Raw genomic sequence first — 16,437 nt, 5'->3', positions numbered from 1 at the left:
CAGTCAGAATGCTGCTAGACTGACTGCTCCTTGTCTGACTGCTACTTGTCTGACTGCTCCTTGTCTGACTGCTCCTTGTCTGACTGCTCCTTGTCTGACTGCTCCTTGTCTGACTCTTCCTTGTCTGACTGCTGCTTGACTGACTGCTGCTTGACTGACTGCTGCTTGACAGACTGCTGCTAGACTGACTGCTACTAGACGTCTAGACAGACAGACTGCTCCTAGACAGACTGCTCCTAGACAGACTGCTCCTAGACTGACTGCTGCTAGACTGACTGCTGCTAGACTGACTGCTGCTAGGCATCTATACAGACAGACTGCTCCTAGACAGACTGCTGCTAGACTGACTGCTCCTAGACAGACTGCTGCTAGACTGACTGCTGCTAGACTGACTGCTGCTAGACTGACTGCCGTTAGACTTACTGCTGCTAGATGTCTAGACAGACAGACCACTCCTAGACTGACTGCTGCTAGACTGACTGCTGCTAGGATGAATGCTGCTAGACTGACTGCTGCTAGACTGACTGCTGCTAGACAGACTGCTCCTATACAGACTGCTCCTATACAGACTGCTCCTAGACAGACTGCTCCTAGACAGACTGCTCCTAGACTGACTGCTCCTAGACTGACTGCTCCTAGACTGACTGCTGCTAGACTGACTGCTGCTAGACTGACTGCTGCTAGACTGACTGCTGCTAGACTGACTGCTCCTACACAGACTGCTGCTTGACTGACTTCTCCTAGACAGACTGCTTCTAGACAGACTGCTCCTAGACAGACTGCTGCTAGACTGACTTCTGCTGGACTGCTCCTAGACACACTGTTGCTAGACTTCTTCTAGACAGACTGCTGCTTGACAGAATGCTCCCAGACAGACTGCACCTAGACGGACTGCTGCTAGAATGCTCCCAGACAGACTGCACCTAGACGGACTGCTGCTAGACTGCTCCCCGACAGACTGCTCCCAGACAGACTGCTACTAGACAGACTGCTGCTAGAGAGGCTGCTCCTAGACAGACTGCTGCTAGACAGACTCCTACTAGACAGACTGCTGTTAGACTGCTGCTAGACAGACTGCTCCTAGACATCTAGACAGTCTGCTGCTAGACACATCTGAGAGGGAGAGCTGCTCCTTAGCTACAGCCAGGTGGCAGCAGCACCAGGTGAGGTGGATAGACACCGCAGCTTAACACACACTCAGGCACACACACACACACACACACACACACACGCGCACACATCACACAGATGTCAGGTGATCATTTATTTTCTGTTTCACTCAGGTCTGTGACACTTCCCAGTGAGGGCCAGGTCAGGAGGCCTGCTATCCCGGCCCACCACGACCTCATCCTGTCTCTGCTGGCTAAGATTGACCAGGGGGTCATCACTCAGACATGCCCTGACCCAGAGGTAACTATCAGACTTCTGCACTACTGCACACATACTGTGGCAGGCTTTCCCCATATATGATGTTTTAAGGGTATACATTATACATTTCTTTGTCTATGCATGCCAAAATTGAGGGTGACCTTATTGTTTTTTGCGCATAGGATTTATGTAAGGGACATCCAAGGAAAACTAGTATAAGCAAAAGCTTGTTTCAGAGTGTCTGTAAACGCTGGATTTATGCTGACTTTCAATCAAGAACAGTAATTTCCCATGATCCCATCTTCCCATGATACAGTGGTGATCCTAACAATGTATGACAGGGAAACTAGAGAGAGTGTGGTATGGTTTCCCAGTCCTGTTATGTTGTAGCCGTACTGTTCACTCTTAACTGAGCCTCCTACAGTACGTCTCATAAAAACACATGCAAAAGCATGAAATGAATACTCTAATATTTACTAAGTGATCGAAAAGCAACATGCGATTCTGTTATGGTTGTCTGTCTCAGGTTGTGAATGCTCCTCTGTGTTCACATGGCTCTTTAGACAGTGTGTCTAAGTTATGAGTCCACTCAGACAGAAACACCTCATAGCAGATTCCTAGCCTCTTCCTGTGTTGGCCAAAAACAATATTTACCCAACTCAAAATCAGCTCGACCCGTGGTTAAAAGAGCCCCAATGTTGCTTGGACACCTACCAGAGGGAAGGAGGGGAGGGGGAGGACCCTGCAAGCAGCAAAGACAGGACTCTATTAACGATAGAGGAAGAACTCAAAGACATTTCGTTTTTTTAACTGCATCGGTATCTCAAATGGCACACGACTCCCTTTATAGTGCACTACTTTTGACCAGGGCCCATAGGGGTCTGGTGAAAAGTAGTGCACTATATAGTATAGAATAGGGTGCCATTTGGGATACACCTGGGACAGCTCTTGACACCAGCAGACTGAGGACTCAATTACAATATCACTGAGCTGACTGACACACAGAGCCTGTAAAACGCTTTGAATATTCCTCAGTTTTCTTCATCAGAAAAGCAAAGTGGCTTCTTTAGTTACGTGTTGACACACATGATCTGGATGTAGCCCATGTGTGTGGTTAGATTACTCTTCCTAGATGGAGACATTGAAACAATGTGCTTGAACGTTGTTGTCCCATTGGCTTCCTCCTCTGCTTTCAGTTTTCATCTTATCCCCTTTGAATGCAATGCCTCTCCTCTCCTCTCCTCTCCTCTCCTCTCCTCTCCTCTCCTCTCCTCTCCTCTCCTCTCCTCTCCTCTCCTCTCCTCTCCTCTCCTCTCCTCTCCTCTCCTCTCCTCTCCTCTCCTCTCCTCTCCTCTCCTCTCCTCTCCTCTCCTGTCCTGTCCTCTCCTCTCCTCTCCTCTCCTCTCCTCTCCTCTCCTCTCCTCTCCTCTCCTCTCCTCTCCTCTCCTCTCCTCTCCTCTCCTCTCCTCTCCTCTCCTCTCCTCTCCTCTCCTCTCCTCTCCTCTCCTCTCCTCTCCTCTCCTCTCCTCTCCTCTCCCCTCCTCTCCTCTCCTCTCTGTTTAGACGGCTTAGTCTAGCTCTTCAGCTCTCAGACCTGCTCCCATCCTGGTCAGGCAGTTTCAAGAGACCAATGGAGAGATGCCAGAGAAACCAGGTATGGTCAAGTTTTACTGTTAGAACTGTTTTCATTCATTCAATTGGTCTCCCCAATACTACAATGTAAAAACATTCAAGTTGATTCTTGTAAAAGGCCAGGTGTGTCACGTTATTCTGAGAGACCATATGGCATGGGTAGTTGGGTACAGCTTAAGGGAAAAACGGATACAGCTTAGACACAAACACTGTTTGAGAAGTCAACGCACAAAGATGTAGACCATGGCGTGTCCCTCTGTTCTCCTCTGACCACCAGATGGCACTAGTGCGTCTGTCCTGTGTCTCTCCTCCCCTTATCTTCCTCTCCTCCTTTGTCTCCAAGTTCGGTCACAGCAGTAGTTATCCCAGAGAGGGTGAAATCATTTTGTCTTACATCACTGCTGTGTCCTGTACTCCCTAGCTACAGCTACGCCTCGTGGGGATAGCAACTGCTCGAGCCAGTGCTTTAAATCTCAATAATGTACACAGGACTGGACACACCTCGGTGACAACACAACATGGGGTGAGGAGGAGATAACATTAGTGTGGAGGGAGGGTTTCAAGTTTTAATGTCACATGCAAGTACAGTGAAATGTGTTTCTTGCAAACTCTAAACCCAACAGTGCAGTAATCATTATCAGTGTAAAAGTAAAAAATAACATAAGGTAGAACAAAAACACATGAGAAATAAGAAGAACATAAGTAAGTACTATATACTAATACTATATAAAAGGGTCAGTCAGTTCTAATAACATATTTACAATGTGCAGGGATACTGGAGGGATAGAGGTAGATATGTACAGGGGTAAGGTGACAGGGATACTGGAGGGATAGAGGTAGATATGTACAGGGGTAAGGTGACAGGGATACTGGAGGGATAGAGGCAGATATGTACAGGGGTAAGGTGACAGGGATACTGGAGGGATAGAGGTAGATATGTACAGGGGTAAGGTGACAGGGATACTGGAGGGATAGAGGTAGATATGTACAGGGGTAAGGTGACAGGGATACTGGAGGGATAGAGGTAGATATGTACAGGGGTAAGGTGACAGGGATACTGGAGAGATAGAGGTAGATATGTACAGGGGTAAGGTGACAGGGATACTGGAGGGATAGAGGTAGATATGTACAGGGATAAGGTGACAGGGATACTGGAGGGATAGAGGTAGATATGTACAGGGGTAAGGTGACAGGGATACTGGAGGGATAGAGGTAGATATGTACAGGGGTAAGGTGACAGGGATACTGGAGGGATAGAGGTAGATATGTACAGGGGTAAGGTAACAGGGATACTGGAGGGATAGAGGTAGATATGTACAGGGAGGGAGGGACATGACGTGACTGAATACTAAGTCTGTCTCTCAAATGGCACCACACTATTCTCTATATAGTGCACTACTTTTGTCCAGAGCCCTATGAGTAGGGTGCAATTTGGGACGTATCCCTGTGATTGAATACATTGAGTAAGGAGCAGGGGTACTGAAGCTAATTGCATGTCAGTGGTACTTTGAAGAATCTCAAATATAGAACATATTTTGATTTGTTTAACACTTTTTTTGGTTACTACATTATTCCATATGTGTTATTTCATAGTTTTATGTCTTCACTATTATTCTACAATGTAGAAAATCATAAAAATAAAGAAAAACCCTTGAATGAATAGGTGTGTCCAACCTTTTTACTGGTACTGTGTGTGTATATATAAAGTTGAAGTCGGAAGTTTACCTACACTTAGGTTGGAGTCAATAAAACTCGTTTTTCAACCACTCCACAAATTTCTTGTTCACAAACTATAGTTTTGGCAAGTCAGTTAGGACATCTACTTTGTGCATGACACAAGTAATTTTTCCAACAATTGTTTCCAGACAGATTATTTCACTTATAATTTACTGTATCACAATTCCAGTGGGTCAGAAGTTTACATACACTAAGTTGACTGTGCCTTTAAACAGCTTGGAAAATTCCAGAAAATGATGTCATGGCTTTAGAAGCTTCTGATAGGCTAAATCAAATCAAATCAAAGTTTATTTGTCACGTGCGCCGAATACAACAGGTGTAGACCTATTCCATTGAAATGCTTACTTACAGGCTCTAACCAATAGTGCAAAAAAGGTATTGGGTGAACAGGTAGTTAAAGAAATAAAAACAACAGTAAAAAGACAGGCTATATACAGTAGCGAGGCTATAAAGGTAGCAAGGCTACATACAGACACGGGTTAGTCAGGCTGATTGAGGTAGTATGTACATGTAGATATGGTTAAAGTGACTATGCATATATGATGAACAGAGAGTAGCAGTAGCGTAAAGAGGGGTTGGCGGGTGGTGGGTGGCTGGACACAATGCAGATAGCTCGGTTAGCCAATGTGCGGGAGCACTGGTTGGTCGGGCCAATTGAGGTTTTATGTACATATGTACATGAATGTATAGTTAAAGTGACTGTGCACATATTATAAACAGAGAGTAGCAGCAGCGTAAAAGAGGGGTTGGGGGGGGGGGGGGGGGGGCACATAATGCAAATAGTCCGGGTAGCCATTTGATTACCTGTTCAGGAGTCTTATGGCTTGGGGGTAAAAACTGTTGAGAAGACTTTTGTCCTATACGTGGCACTCCAGTACCACTTGCCATGCGGTAGTAGAGAGAACAGTCTATGACTGGGGTGGCTGGGGTCTTTGACAATTTTTAGGGCCTACCTCTGACATCGCCTGGTGTAGAGGTCCTGGATGGCAGGCAGCTTAGCCCCAGTGATGTACTGGGCCTTACGCACTACCCTCTGTAGTGCCTTGCGGTCGGAGGCTGAGCAATTGCCGTACCAGGTAGTGATGCAACCAGTCAGGATGCTCTCGATGTTGCAGCTGTAGAACCTTTTGAGGATCTCAGAAACCATGCCAAATCTTTTTAGTTTCCTGAGGGGGAATAGGCTTTGTCGTGCCCTCTTTACGACTGTCTTGGTGTGTTTGGACCATTCTAGTTTGTTGGTGATGTGGACACCAAAGAACTTGAAGCTCTCAACCTGCTCCACTACAGCCCCGTCGATGAGAATGGGGGCGTACTCGGTCCTCCTTTTCCTGTAGTCCACAATCATCTTCTTAGTCTTGGTTACGTTGAGGGATAGGTTGTTACTCTGGCACCACCTGGCCAAGTCTCTGACCTCCTCCCTATAGGCTGTCTCGTCGTTGTCGGTGATCAGGCCTACCACTGTTGTGTCGTCTGCGAACTTAATGATGGTGTTGGAGTCGTGCCTGGCCATGCAGTCGTGGGTGAACAGGGAGTACAGGAGGGGACTGAGCACGCACCCCTGGGGGGCGCCAGTGTTGAGGATCAGTGCGGCAGATGTTTTGCTACCTACCCTCACCACCTGGGGGCGGCCCGTTAGGAAATCCAGGATCCAGTTGCAGAGGGAAGTGTTTAGTCCCAGGATCCTTAGCTTAGTGATGAGCTTTGAGGGTACTATGGTGTTGAACGCTGAGCTGTAGTCAATGAACAACATTCTCATGTAAGTGTTCCTTTTGTCCAGGTGGGAAAGGGCAGTGTGGAGTGCAATAGAGATTGCATCATCTGTGGATCTGTTTGTGTGGTATGCAAATTGGAGTGGGTCTAGGGTTTCTGGGATAATGGTGTTGATGTGAGCCATTACCAGCCTTTCAAAGCACTTTATTGCTACGGACGTGAGTGCTACGGGTCTGTAGTCAATTAGGCAGGTTGCCTTTTCTTTGCCTCCAAAGAAATCAGCCAAGACCTCAGAAGAAAAATTGTCGACCTCCATAAGTCTGGTTCATCCTTGGGAGCCATTTCCAAACGCCTGCAGGTACCACGTTCATCTGTACAAACAATAGTACGCAAGTATAAACACCATGGGACCACGCAGCCGTCATACCGCTCAGGAAGGAGACGCGTTCTGTCTCCTTGAGATGAATGTACCTTGGTGCGAAAAGTGCAAATCAATTCCAGAAGAACAGCAAAAGACCTTGTGAAGATGCTGGAGGAAACAGGTACAAAGTATCTATATCCACAGTAAGTGAGTCCTACATCGACATAACCTGAAAGGCCGCTCATCAAGAAAGAAGCCACTACTCCAAAACCACCATAAAAAAGCCAGACTACGGTTTGCAACTGCACATGGGGATAAAGATCGTACTTTCTGGAGAAATGTCCTCTGGTCTGATGAAACAAAAATAGAACTGTTTGGCCATAATGACCATTGATACGTTTGGAGGAAAGAGAGGGAGGCTTGCAAGCTGAAGAACACCATCCCAGTCGTGATGCACGGGGGGTGGCAGCATCATGTTGTGGGGGTACTTCATGTTGTGGGGGTTGCAGGAGGGACTGGTGCACTTCACAAAATAGATGGCATCATGAGGCAGGAAAATGATGTGGATATATTGAAGCAACATCTCAAGACATCAGTCAGGAAGTTAAAGCCTGGTCGCAAATGGGTCTTCCAAATGGACAATGACACCAATCATACATCCAAAGTTGTGGCAAAATGTCTTAAGGACAACAAAGTCAAGGTATTGGAGTGGCCATCACAAAGCCCTGACCTAATTCCTATAGAAAATGAGTGGGCAGAACTGAAAAAGCGTGTGCGAGCAAGGAGGCCTACAAACGTTTGACCCAAGTTAAACAATTTAAAGGCATTGCTACCAAATACTAATTGAGTGTATGTAAACTTCTGACCCACTAGGAATGTGATGAAAGAAATAAAAGCTGAAATAAATAATTCTCTCTACTATTATTCTGACATTTCACATTCTTAAAATAAAGTGGTGATCCTAACTGACCTAAGACAGGGAATTTTTACCAGGATTAAATTGAGTTCAAAAACTGAGTTTAAATGTATTTGGCTAAGGTGTATGTAAACTTCTGACTTTAGCTATATACATACACTGGAGTTTCACTGGAATTGTGATACAGTGAATTATAAGTGAAATCATCTGTCTGTAAACAATTGTTGTAAAAATGACTTGTGGCATGTACAAAGTAGATGTTCTAACCGACTTGCCAAAACTATAGTTTGTTAACAAGACATTTGTGGAGTGGTTGAAAAACTTGTTTTAATGACTCCAACCTAAGTGTATGTAAACCTCTGACATCAACTGTATATATATAATATGCAATAGGGTGCCATTTGGGACAGAGCCATGGACAGAGAGACAGAGCTATAGCTCTTGGTAGGCTGTAGGTCCTGGAGGCTTTCTAACTGCTGCTGTGAAAGCATTTGTGTGCCATGTGTTTTTGTTATTCATATTTTTTTTTTTTTTTGAATTTACCCCCTTTTCTCCCCAATTTCGTGGTATCCAATTGTTAGTAATTACTATCTTGTCTCATCGCTACAACTCCCGTACGGGCTCGGAAGAGACGAAGGTCGAAAGCCATGCGTCCTCCGAAACACAACCCAACCAAGCCGCACTGCTTCTTAACACAGCGCGCCTCCAACCCGGAAGCCAGCCGCACCAATGTGTCGGAGGAAACACCGTGCACCTAGCTACCTTGGTTAGCGAGCACTGCGCCAGGCCCGCCACAGGAGTCGCTGGAGTGCGATGAGACAAGGATATCCCTACCAGCCAAACCCTCCCTAACCCGGACGACGCTAGGCCAATTGTGCGTCGCCCCTTGCTTTTGTTATTCTGAGAGGACATACAAGTCTCTATGTACACAGGGAATAGCCAGGGTTTGGACACAGCCTATTCCTCTGCTGCTTCACTCACCAGTACTCATGTGAAGTTGCTTGATACTCTTTCCTGATACATAGTTGTGCTTTATGGATGTGACATTACCCTCTATCAAGTATACATGTTGGATTAGTTTTCCTTATCTGCTTTCCTCTCAAATGAAACACCCTGCCTGTCCTTTGAACCTGTGAGTCTGTGGTGATAACTTGCTACCATCCAGGCCGGCAGAATCTGTTAAAGTAATTTAATCTGTGTTTGGATATTTTTGTAGCTGTGTTGAATGTCAGAGTGTGTTTTGTATGTCACTGCGTATCTGTAAGGATTTTGTCTCGGTGGAAATTTGATGCACCAGTGAAACAGGGGTCGGGGGAAAGAGCAAATTGTCCACCTGCATCTTAATGTTTCGCCTCGACACCTTCTTCCACCTTTCATCTCCCCCCAGTTTTCTGCTCGTTGTAGCAACTTGTTGTTAGGGGAAGAGATTACAAGAATGAATTTAAAGGGGCAACTCAACTGACGCCTGTGATGGTAACATGATTAAATTACCCCTCAGTTATTGTGTCTTAGCCTGGGTGATATGTTATGCTCTAGCTTCACTTCACTTTAACTTTACTGAACTCAGGCAATACAACAGAAGGGGGCTTTGATTTGGGTGGTCAAATAAAAAACCCATTGAGTACTAGGTTTAATGAAGAACTGCATTTAAAGGTGATGTCAATGCACTACTTTAGGGCTACTTCCCAAATGGCACCCTATTCCCTATATAGTGCACTAAATAGGGAATAGGGTGTCATTTGGGAAGCATACTAGGGCCTGATTTTGTGCTCTGGAGCCAGAGCACTGAGTGGCAAAGGCCTGAATTCTCGTTCTCTTACGTAAGCCCCAAGGCCAGTAAGCTGTTGCCTCCTGTCCTGCCTCCCTCCTTGCTATATATGGGCCAATGGTCAATGTGTTCTGTAGCCTTTTCATTTAGACTGGACGTGACACAGTAAAGGTTCTGGTTTCTTTCTAGAACTGCTATAAATGGGTTGAGTCCCAAATTGCCCCTTATTCCCTATTAAAGTGTACTACTTTTGACCACAGCCCTATTGGTGTTGTTCAAGGTGTTGAAAGCGTTCCACAGGGATTCTGGCCCATGTTGACTCCTATGCTTCCCACAGTTGTGTGAAGTTGGCTGGATGTCCTCCGGGTGGTTGACCATTATTGATACACAGGAAACTGTTGAGTATGAAAAACCCAGCAGCGTTGCAGTTCTTGACACAAACCGGTACGCCTGGCACCTACTACCATACCCCGTTCAAAGGCCTTAAATATTTTGTCTTGCCCATTCAACCTCTGAATGGCTCACATACACAATTGTCTCACGGCTTAAAAATCCTTCTTTAACCTGTCTCCTTTCCTTCATCTACACTGATTGAAGTGGACTTAACAAGATTTCACCTGGATTCACCTGGTCACTCTGTCATGGAAAGAGCATATGTTTCTAATGTTTTGTACACTTGGTGTATATTTCATTTTAAACATAATTTGTGCAAATTGACTGTAAGAGCAGCCCGATCAAATGTACATGAAATCATGTTTTTGTTTTAACATACATGGAAATTCTTTCCTTAGTGTGTAAGTGTACATTTGATTACATTGCAGTGTTTCTCTTTTTTGTGGACAGAACTTTTTTGGTGTAGAGATCTGGCAAGCTTAGGTCTTCCTCCTTGGAGAACAATTATTTATATTAAAACTAACACTTGAGAATGGATTACTGGAAAATCGGTGTTCACTAACAATCTGATAGAAATGTTCCACAGACCGAAGGTTTAGAAACTCTGCTACGGATCAATTTTCACACTCAAGAATGGACGTTAAATGTGAAAATGTAACACACATGTCCATGAAATTGTATATAGTTTTAGGTTCATTTTTAAACATTGACCGATACTGCAAACTATACCGTTCTCAGCACCAGGAAGGACTGCACTATTTATTTGTAAACGGGGTGCTCTGCTGGGCTCCCTGGCACACATTTTTTGGGATTAATGCTTCCTTACATTACGATTGGTCATAAACTGTATAAATCACACTTTTTCTGTGGTCCTTGACTAGTCAGCCCCAGCCTGCTCTGAAACCCTGTAACCAGACTAACTCTTGGCTGGACACTGTGGACCTACAGTATAGTATGTGTGCCTTGTATAGTAATTGGCTGCCTGGTACTCCCCCCCCATACCTCCCTCTGTCATTGGCAGTAGAAGAAGTGTAGAGTTCTAAATCTAGCAGGCCCACTAGAAGAACACCATACGGATAGAGAGCCTAAACTGATTCCAAGCTGCAGTTATGTTTTCATCGTCAGGATCACAACACACCCCACTCTCTCAAGGAGTATCAACTTTCAAAGATGTCCCTCCAGTTAATCCTCATTTAGCTGATGTGCTTCGTAGCTGTGATCTGTAATTAACAGTCTGTCAGTCCCCCTGTTCACAACACTGTCTGCTTCAGGATGAATTACCACAGCAACACAGTTCACAACTTCACTATTAAATGTCAAGAACACTGCTGTTCACACTGTCAGACAGTCATAGTTCACACTGTTAGACATTCATAGTTCACACTGTTAGACATTCATAGTTCACACTGTTAGACATTCATAGTTCACACTGTTAGACATTCATAGTTCACACTGTTACAGTCATAGTTCACACTGTTAGACATTCATAGTTCACACTGTTAGACAGTCATAGTTCACACTGTTAGACATTCATAGTTCACACTGTTAGACATTCATAGTTCACACTGTTAGACATTCATAGTTCACACTGTTAGACATTCATAGTTCAAACTGTTACAGTCATAGTTCACACTGTTAGACATTCATAGTTCACACTGTTAGACATTCATAGTTCACCCTGTTAGACATTCATAGTTCACACTGTCAGACATTCATAGTTCACACTGTTAGACATTCATAGTTCACACTGTTAGACATTCATAGTTCACACTGTCAGACAGTCATAGTTCACACTGTCAGACAGTCATAGTTCACACTGTCAGACAGTCATAGTTCACACTGTTAGACAGTCATAGTTCACACTGTTAGACATTCATAGTTCACACTGTCAGACAGTCATAGTTCACACTGTTAGACATTCATAGTTCACACTGTTAGACAGTCATAGTTCACACTGTCAGACAGTCATAGTTCACACTGTTAGACATTCATAGTTCACACTGTCAGACAGTCATAGTTCACACTGTTAGACATTCATAGTTCACACTGTCAGACAGTCATAGTTCACACTGTCAGACAGTCATAGTTCACACTGTCAGACAGTCATAGTTCACACTGTCAGACAGTCATAGTTCACACTGTTAGACAGTCATAGTTCACACTGTTAGACATTCATAGTTCACACTGTCAGACAGTCATAGTTCACACTGTTAGACATTCATAGTTCACACTGTCAGACAGTCATAGTTCACACTGTTAGACATTCATAGTTCACACTGTCAGACAGTCATAGTTCACACTGTCAGACAGTCATAGTTCACACTGTTAGACAGTCATAGTTCACACTGTTAGACATTCATAGTTCACACTGTTAGACATTCATAGTTCACACTGTCAGACAGTCATAGTTCACACTTTCAGACAGTCATAGTTCACACTGTTAGACATTCATAGTTCACACTGTTAGACAGTCATAGTTCACACTGTTAGACAGTCATAGTTCACACTGTCAGACAGTCATAGTTCACACTGTTAGACAGTCATAGTTCACACTGTTAGACATTCATAGTTCACACTGTTAGACATTCATAGTTCACACTGTTAGACATTCATAGTTCACACTGTTAAACATGCATAGTTCACACTGTTAAACATGCATAGTTCACACTGTTAAACATTCATAGTTCACACTGTTAGACATTCATAGTTCACACTGTTAGACAGTCATAGTTCACACTGTTAGACAGTCATAGTTCACACTGTTAGACAGTCATAGTTCACACTGTTAGACATTCATAGTTCACACTGTTAGACATTCATAGTTCACACTGTTAGACATGCATAGTTCACACTGTTAAACATTCATAGTTCACACTGTTAGACAGTCATAGTTCACACTGTCAGACAGTCATAGTTCACACTGTCAGACAGTCATAGTTCACACTGTCAGACAGTCATAGTTCACACTGTTAGACAGTCATAGTTCACACTGTTAGACATTCATAGTTCACACTGTTAGACATTCATAGTTCACACTGTTAGACATGCATAGTTCACACTGTTAAACATGCATAGTTCACACTGTTAAACATGCATAGTTCACACTGTCAGACAGTCATAGTTCACACTGTCAGACAGTCATAGTTCACACTGTTAGACAGTCATAGTTCACACTGTTAGACAGTCATAGTTCACACTGTTAGACAGTCATAGTTCACACTGTCAGACAGTCATAGTTCACACTGTCAGACAGTCATAGTTCACACTGTTAGACATTCATAGTTCACACTGTTAGACATTCATAGTTCACACTGTTAGACAGTCATAGTTCACACTGTTAGACAGTCATAGTTCACACTGTTAGACAGTCATAGTTCACACTGTTAGACAGTCATAGTTCACACTGTTAGACAGTCATAGTTCACACTGTTAGACAGTCATAGTTCACACTGTTAGACAGTCATAGTTCACACTGTTAGACAGTCATAGTTCACACTGTTAGACAGTCATAGTTCACACTGTTAGACAGTCATAGTTCACACTGTTAGACAGTCATAGTTCACACTGTTAGACAGTCATAGTTCACACTGTTAGACAGTCATAGTTCACACTGTTAGACAGTCATAGTTCACACTGTTAGACAGTCATAGTTCACACTGTTAAACATTCATAGTTCACACTGTTAGACAGTCATAGTTCACACTGTTAGACATTCATAGTTCACACTGTTAGACATTCATAGTTCACACTGTTAAACATGCATAGTTCACACTGTTAAACATGCATAGTTCACACTGTCAGACAGTCATAGTTCACACTGTTAGACATTCATAGTTCACACTGTTAGACATTCATAGTTCACACTGTTAAACATGCATAGTTCACACTGTTAAACATGCATAGTTCACACTGTCAGACAGTCATAGTTCACACTGTCAGACATTCATAGTTCACACTGTCAGACAGTCATAGTTCACACTGTTAGACAGTCATAGTTCACACTGTTAGACAGTCATAGTTCACACTGTTAGACATTCATAGTTCACACTGTTAGACAGTCATAGTTCACACTGTTAGACAGTTATAGTTCACACTGTTAGACAGTCATAGTTCACAATGTTAGACAGTCATAGTTCACACTGTTAGACAGTCATAGTTCACACTGTTAGACAGTCATAGTTCACACTGTTAGACAGTCATAGTTCACACTGTTAGACAGTCATAGTTCACACTGTTAGACAGTCATAGTTCACACTGTTAGACATTCATAGTTCACACTGTTAGACAGTCATAGTTCACACTGTTAGACAGTCATAGTTCACACTGTTAGACAGTCATAGTTCACACTGTTACAGTCATAGTTCACACTGTTAGACATCCATAGTTCACACTGTTAAACATTCATAGTTCACACTGTTAGACAGTCATAGTTCACACTGTTACAGTCATAGTTCACACTGTTACAGTCATAGTTCACACTGTTAGACATGCATAGCACAAAGGCAGTGTCTCAAGTGGCATCCTATTCCCTATATAGTGCACTACTTTTGACCAGGGAGGGTCCTGATACGGCTCTGGTCAAAAGTAGTGCACTATATAGGGGAAAGGGCGCCATTTAGGATGGAACCAAAGTGTATTATATTATCGAAATGCTAATATTTGAGGAAGCATTTGCAACACAGTGTTATGTTTCTAGGGTTTTAGGTCTAAGTCCTTTGAGCGCCACCCTGTTCTTCCTATTGTGATGTTGTTTACCATATCTGACTATGCCTTGTTACCATCCATGTCTACTCAGGACTTTGAGTAAACTGAACTAACTCTTCCCACTGATCTCTCTGACTGTTTGGTTATTGTTTTTGCTTGCAGAGAGATTAGTCCGGCTGCTGGTGTTTTTCTCTACCCAGCCAGGCAGCAGTCTAAAGAAAACACATAGTACATACTGAGACAGACAGTGGAGGTGTCTCAAATGGCACCTTATTCCCTACATAGTGCATCATAAGTAGTGCACTATGTACGGTACCATTTGGAACACATGAAGCCTGTGTATATGGCTCTTCATGGTTCTCCCAGGTCAAGCTGAGGACTGACTATTTACCCTGTGGCAGAGCAGTATATGTCTGCCCTCTACTTTGAGGTGAAATGTACACAAGTTAAGTGCATTCTTTTAAACAACTCTCTCTCCTGGCCCAGACTCACTAACCTTTTGTCGTTTAAACAAACACGACAGACTCAGTGCTCTAAAATGTGTTTAACCTAGCTTCAACCCGATTCTAACCCAATTTAATTCAGTCAACCTCCTTAGATTCTGAATTATGGGCAAGCAGCTTAAAACAAGCTGACAAGAATGAGGGGGGGGGGATTCTGAAGCATTATGGGAGCCTGTTATTGTCCACGCTCGTGTTGAGTCCTGCATTTTCAGCCAAACACTGACTTTTTGTCATTGTCATTGTTAGCACAAACATGTTTATCAGCAGCGCTGGCTGGTCGAGCTCAGGCTCATCTTTAGAATGGAGGCCAGGCGAGCCAGACAGGATGGACAGTGCTGCTCTGGTCCTAAGGGGGATTTCACTGTGTTGTATTGGTTAGCAGGAAGTGGAGTAACAATAATCGAATCCACTGCAAATCCACTGCAAAACTAACAAAAGCTAGGCTCTCTTTGTCCGCCCGTCCCCCTCCTCCCCCCCGTGCTGTGCTGCGGCGGGCGTGAGGACCAGCCAGGCCAAAAGCAGTGCTCAGTAATAACACTCTGAATAAACAGACCCAGGCCCAGGCCCGGGAACTGAGCAGCCCCCAGCCAGCCTCCATAGACCCCAGCCCCTCTCTCCTCTCGCCCGCATTTCTAACTCCAAAACAGATTGGGAGAAAGAGAGAGTTGGCGTTAGAGAGATAGAGATCACAGTTAGAGTGAGATAGAGGGAGAGATGGTTAGAGAGAGAGAGGTAGAGATGGCTAGAGAGAGAGAGAGAGTCAATGTTGCTCTCATCATTGCATGTTCTAGAGGCATATGATGACCAGGTAGATAGCTGCTAGCCCTGTCTGATGACCAGTCTGATGACCAGGTAGATAGCTGCTAGCCCTGTCTGATGACCAGTCTGATGACCAGGTAGCTAGCTGCTAGCCCTGTCTGATGACCAGTCTGATGACCAGGTAGCTAGCTGCTAGCCCTGTCTGATGACCAGTCTGATGACCAGGTAGCTAGCTGCTAGCCCAGTCTGATGACCAGTCGGATGACCAGGTGATGACCAGCTGCAAGCCCAGTGTGATGACTGGGCTCCCGAGTGGCGCCCCGGTCTAAGGCACTGCATCTCAGTGCAAGAGGCGTCACTGCAGTCCCTGGTTTGAATCCAGGCTGCATCACATCCGGCTGTGATTGGGAGTCCCATAGGGCGGCGCACAATTGGCCCAGCGTCGTCCAGGTTTGGCCGAGGTAGGCCGTCATTGTAAATAAGAATTTGTTCTTAACTGACTTGCCTGGTTAAATAAAGGTTAAATAAAAAATAAAAAATGACCAGGCATCTAGCTGCTAGCCCAGTCTGATGGGAAAACAACAGT

The 16,437-nt window shown here is 44.2% G+C and overlaps 1 protein-coding gene across 1 annotated transcript in view; it reads left to right on the top strand.

The window, feature by feature from the left end:
• LOC139563558 (dapper homolog 1-like) overlaps positions 1–16,437 on the top strand; it is a 73,038-nt gene continuing 56,601 nt past the window's right edge. The window contains exons 1-3 of the mRNA XM_071382330.1: positions 1–1,163; positions 1,284–1,410; positions 2,932–3,022. Coding sequence (XP_071238431.1) covers positions 2,999–3,022 — 24 coding nt within the window. The 5' untranslated portion in view covers positions 1–1,163; positions 1,284–1,410; positions 2,932–2,998. The remainder of the gene's footprint in view (positions 1,164–1,283; positions 1,411–2,931; positions 3,023–16,437) is intronic.

This window comes from Salvelinus alpinus, chromosome 34 (assembly GCF_045679555.1).
Source record: "Salvelinus alpinus chromosome 34, SLU_Salpinus.1, whole genome shotgun sequence".
Taxonomy (NCBI): Eukaryota; Metazoa; Chordata; class Actinopteri; order Salmoniformes; family Salmonidae; genus Salvelinus; species Salvelinus alpinus.
This window is presented reverse-complemented; position numbering and strand designations above follow the sequence as displayed.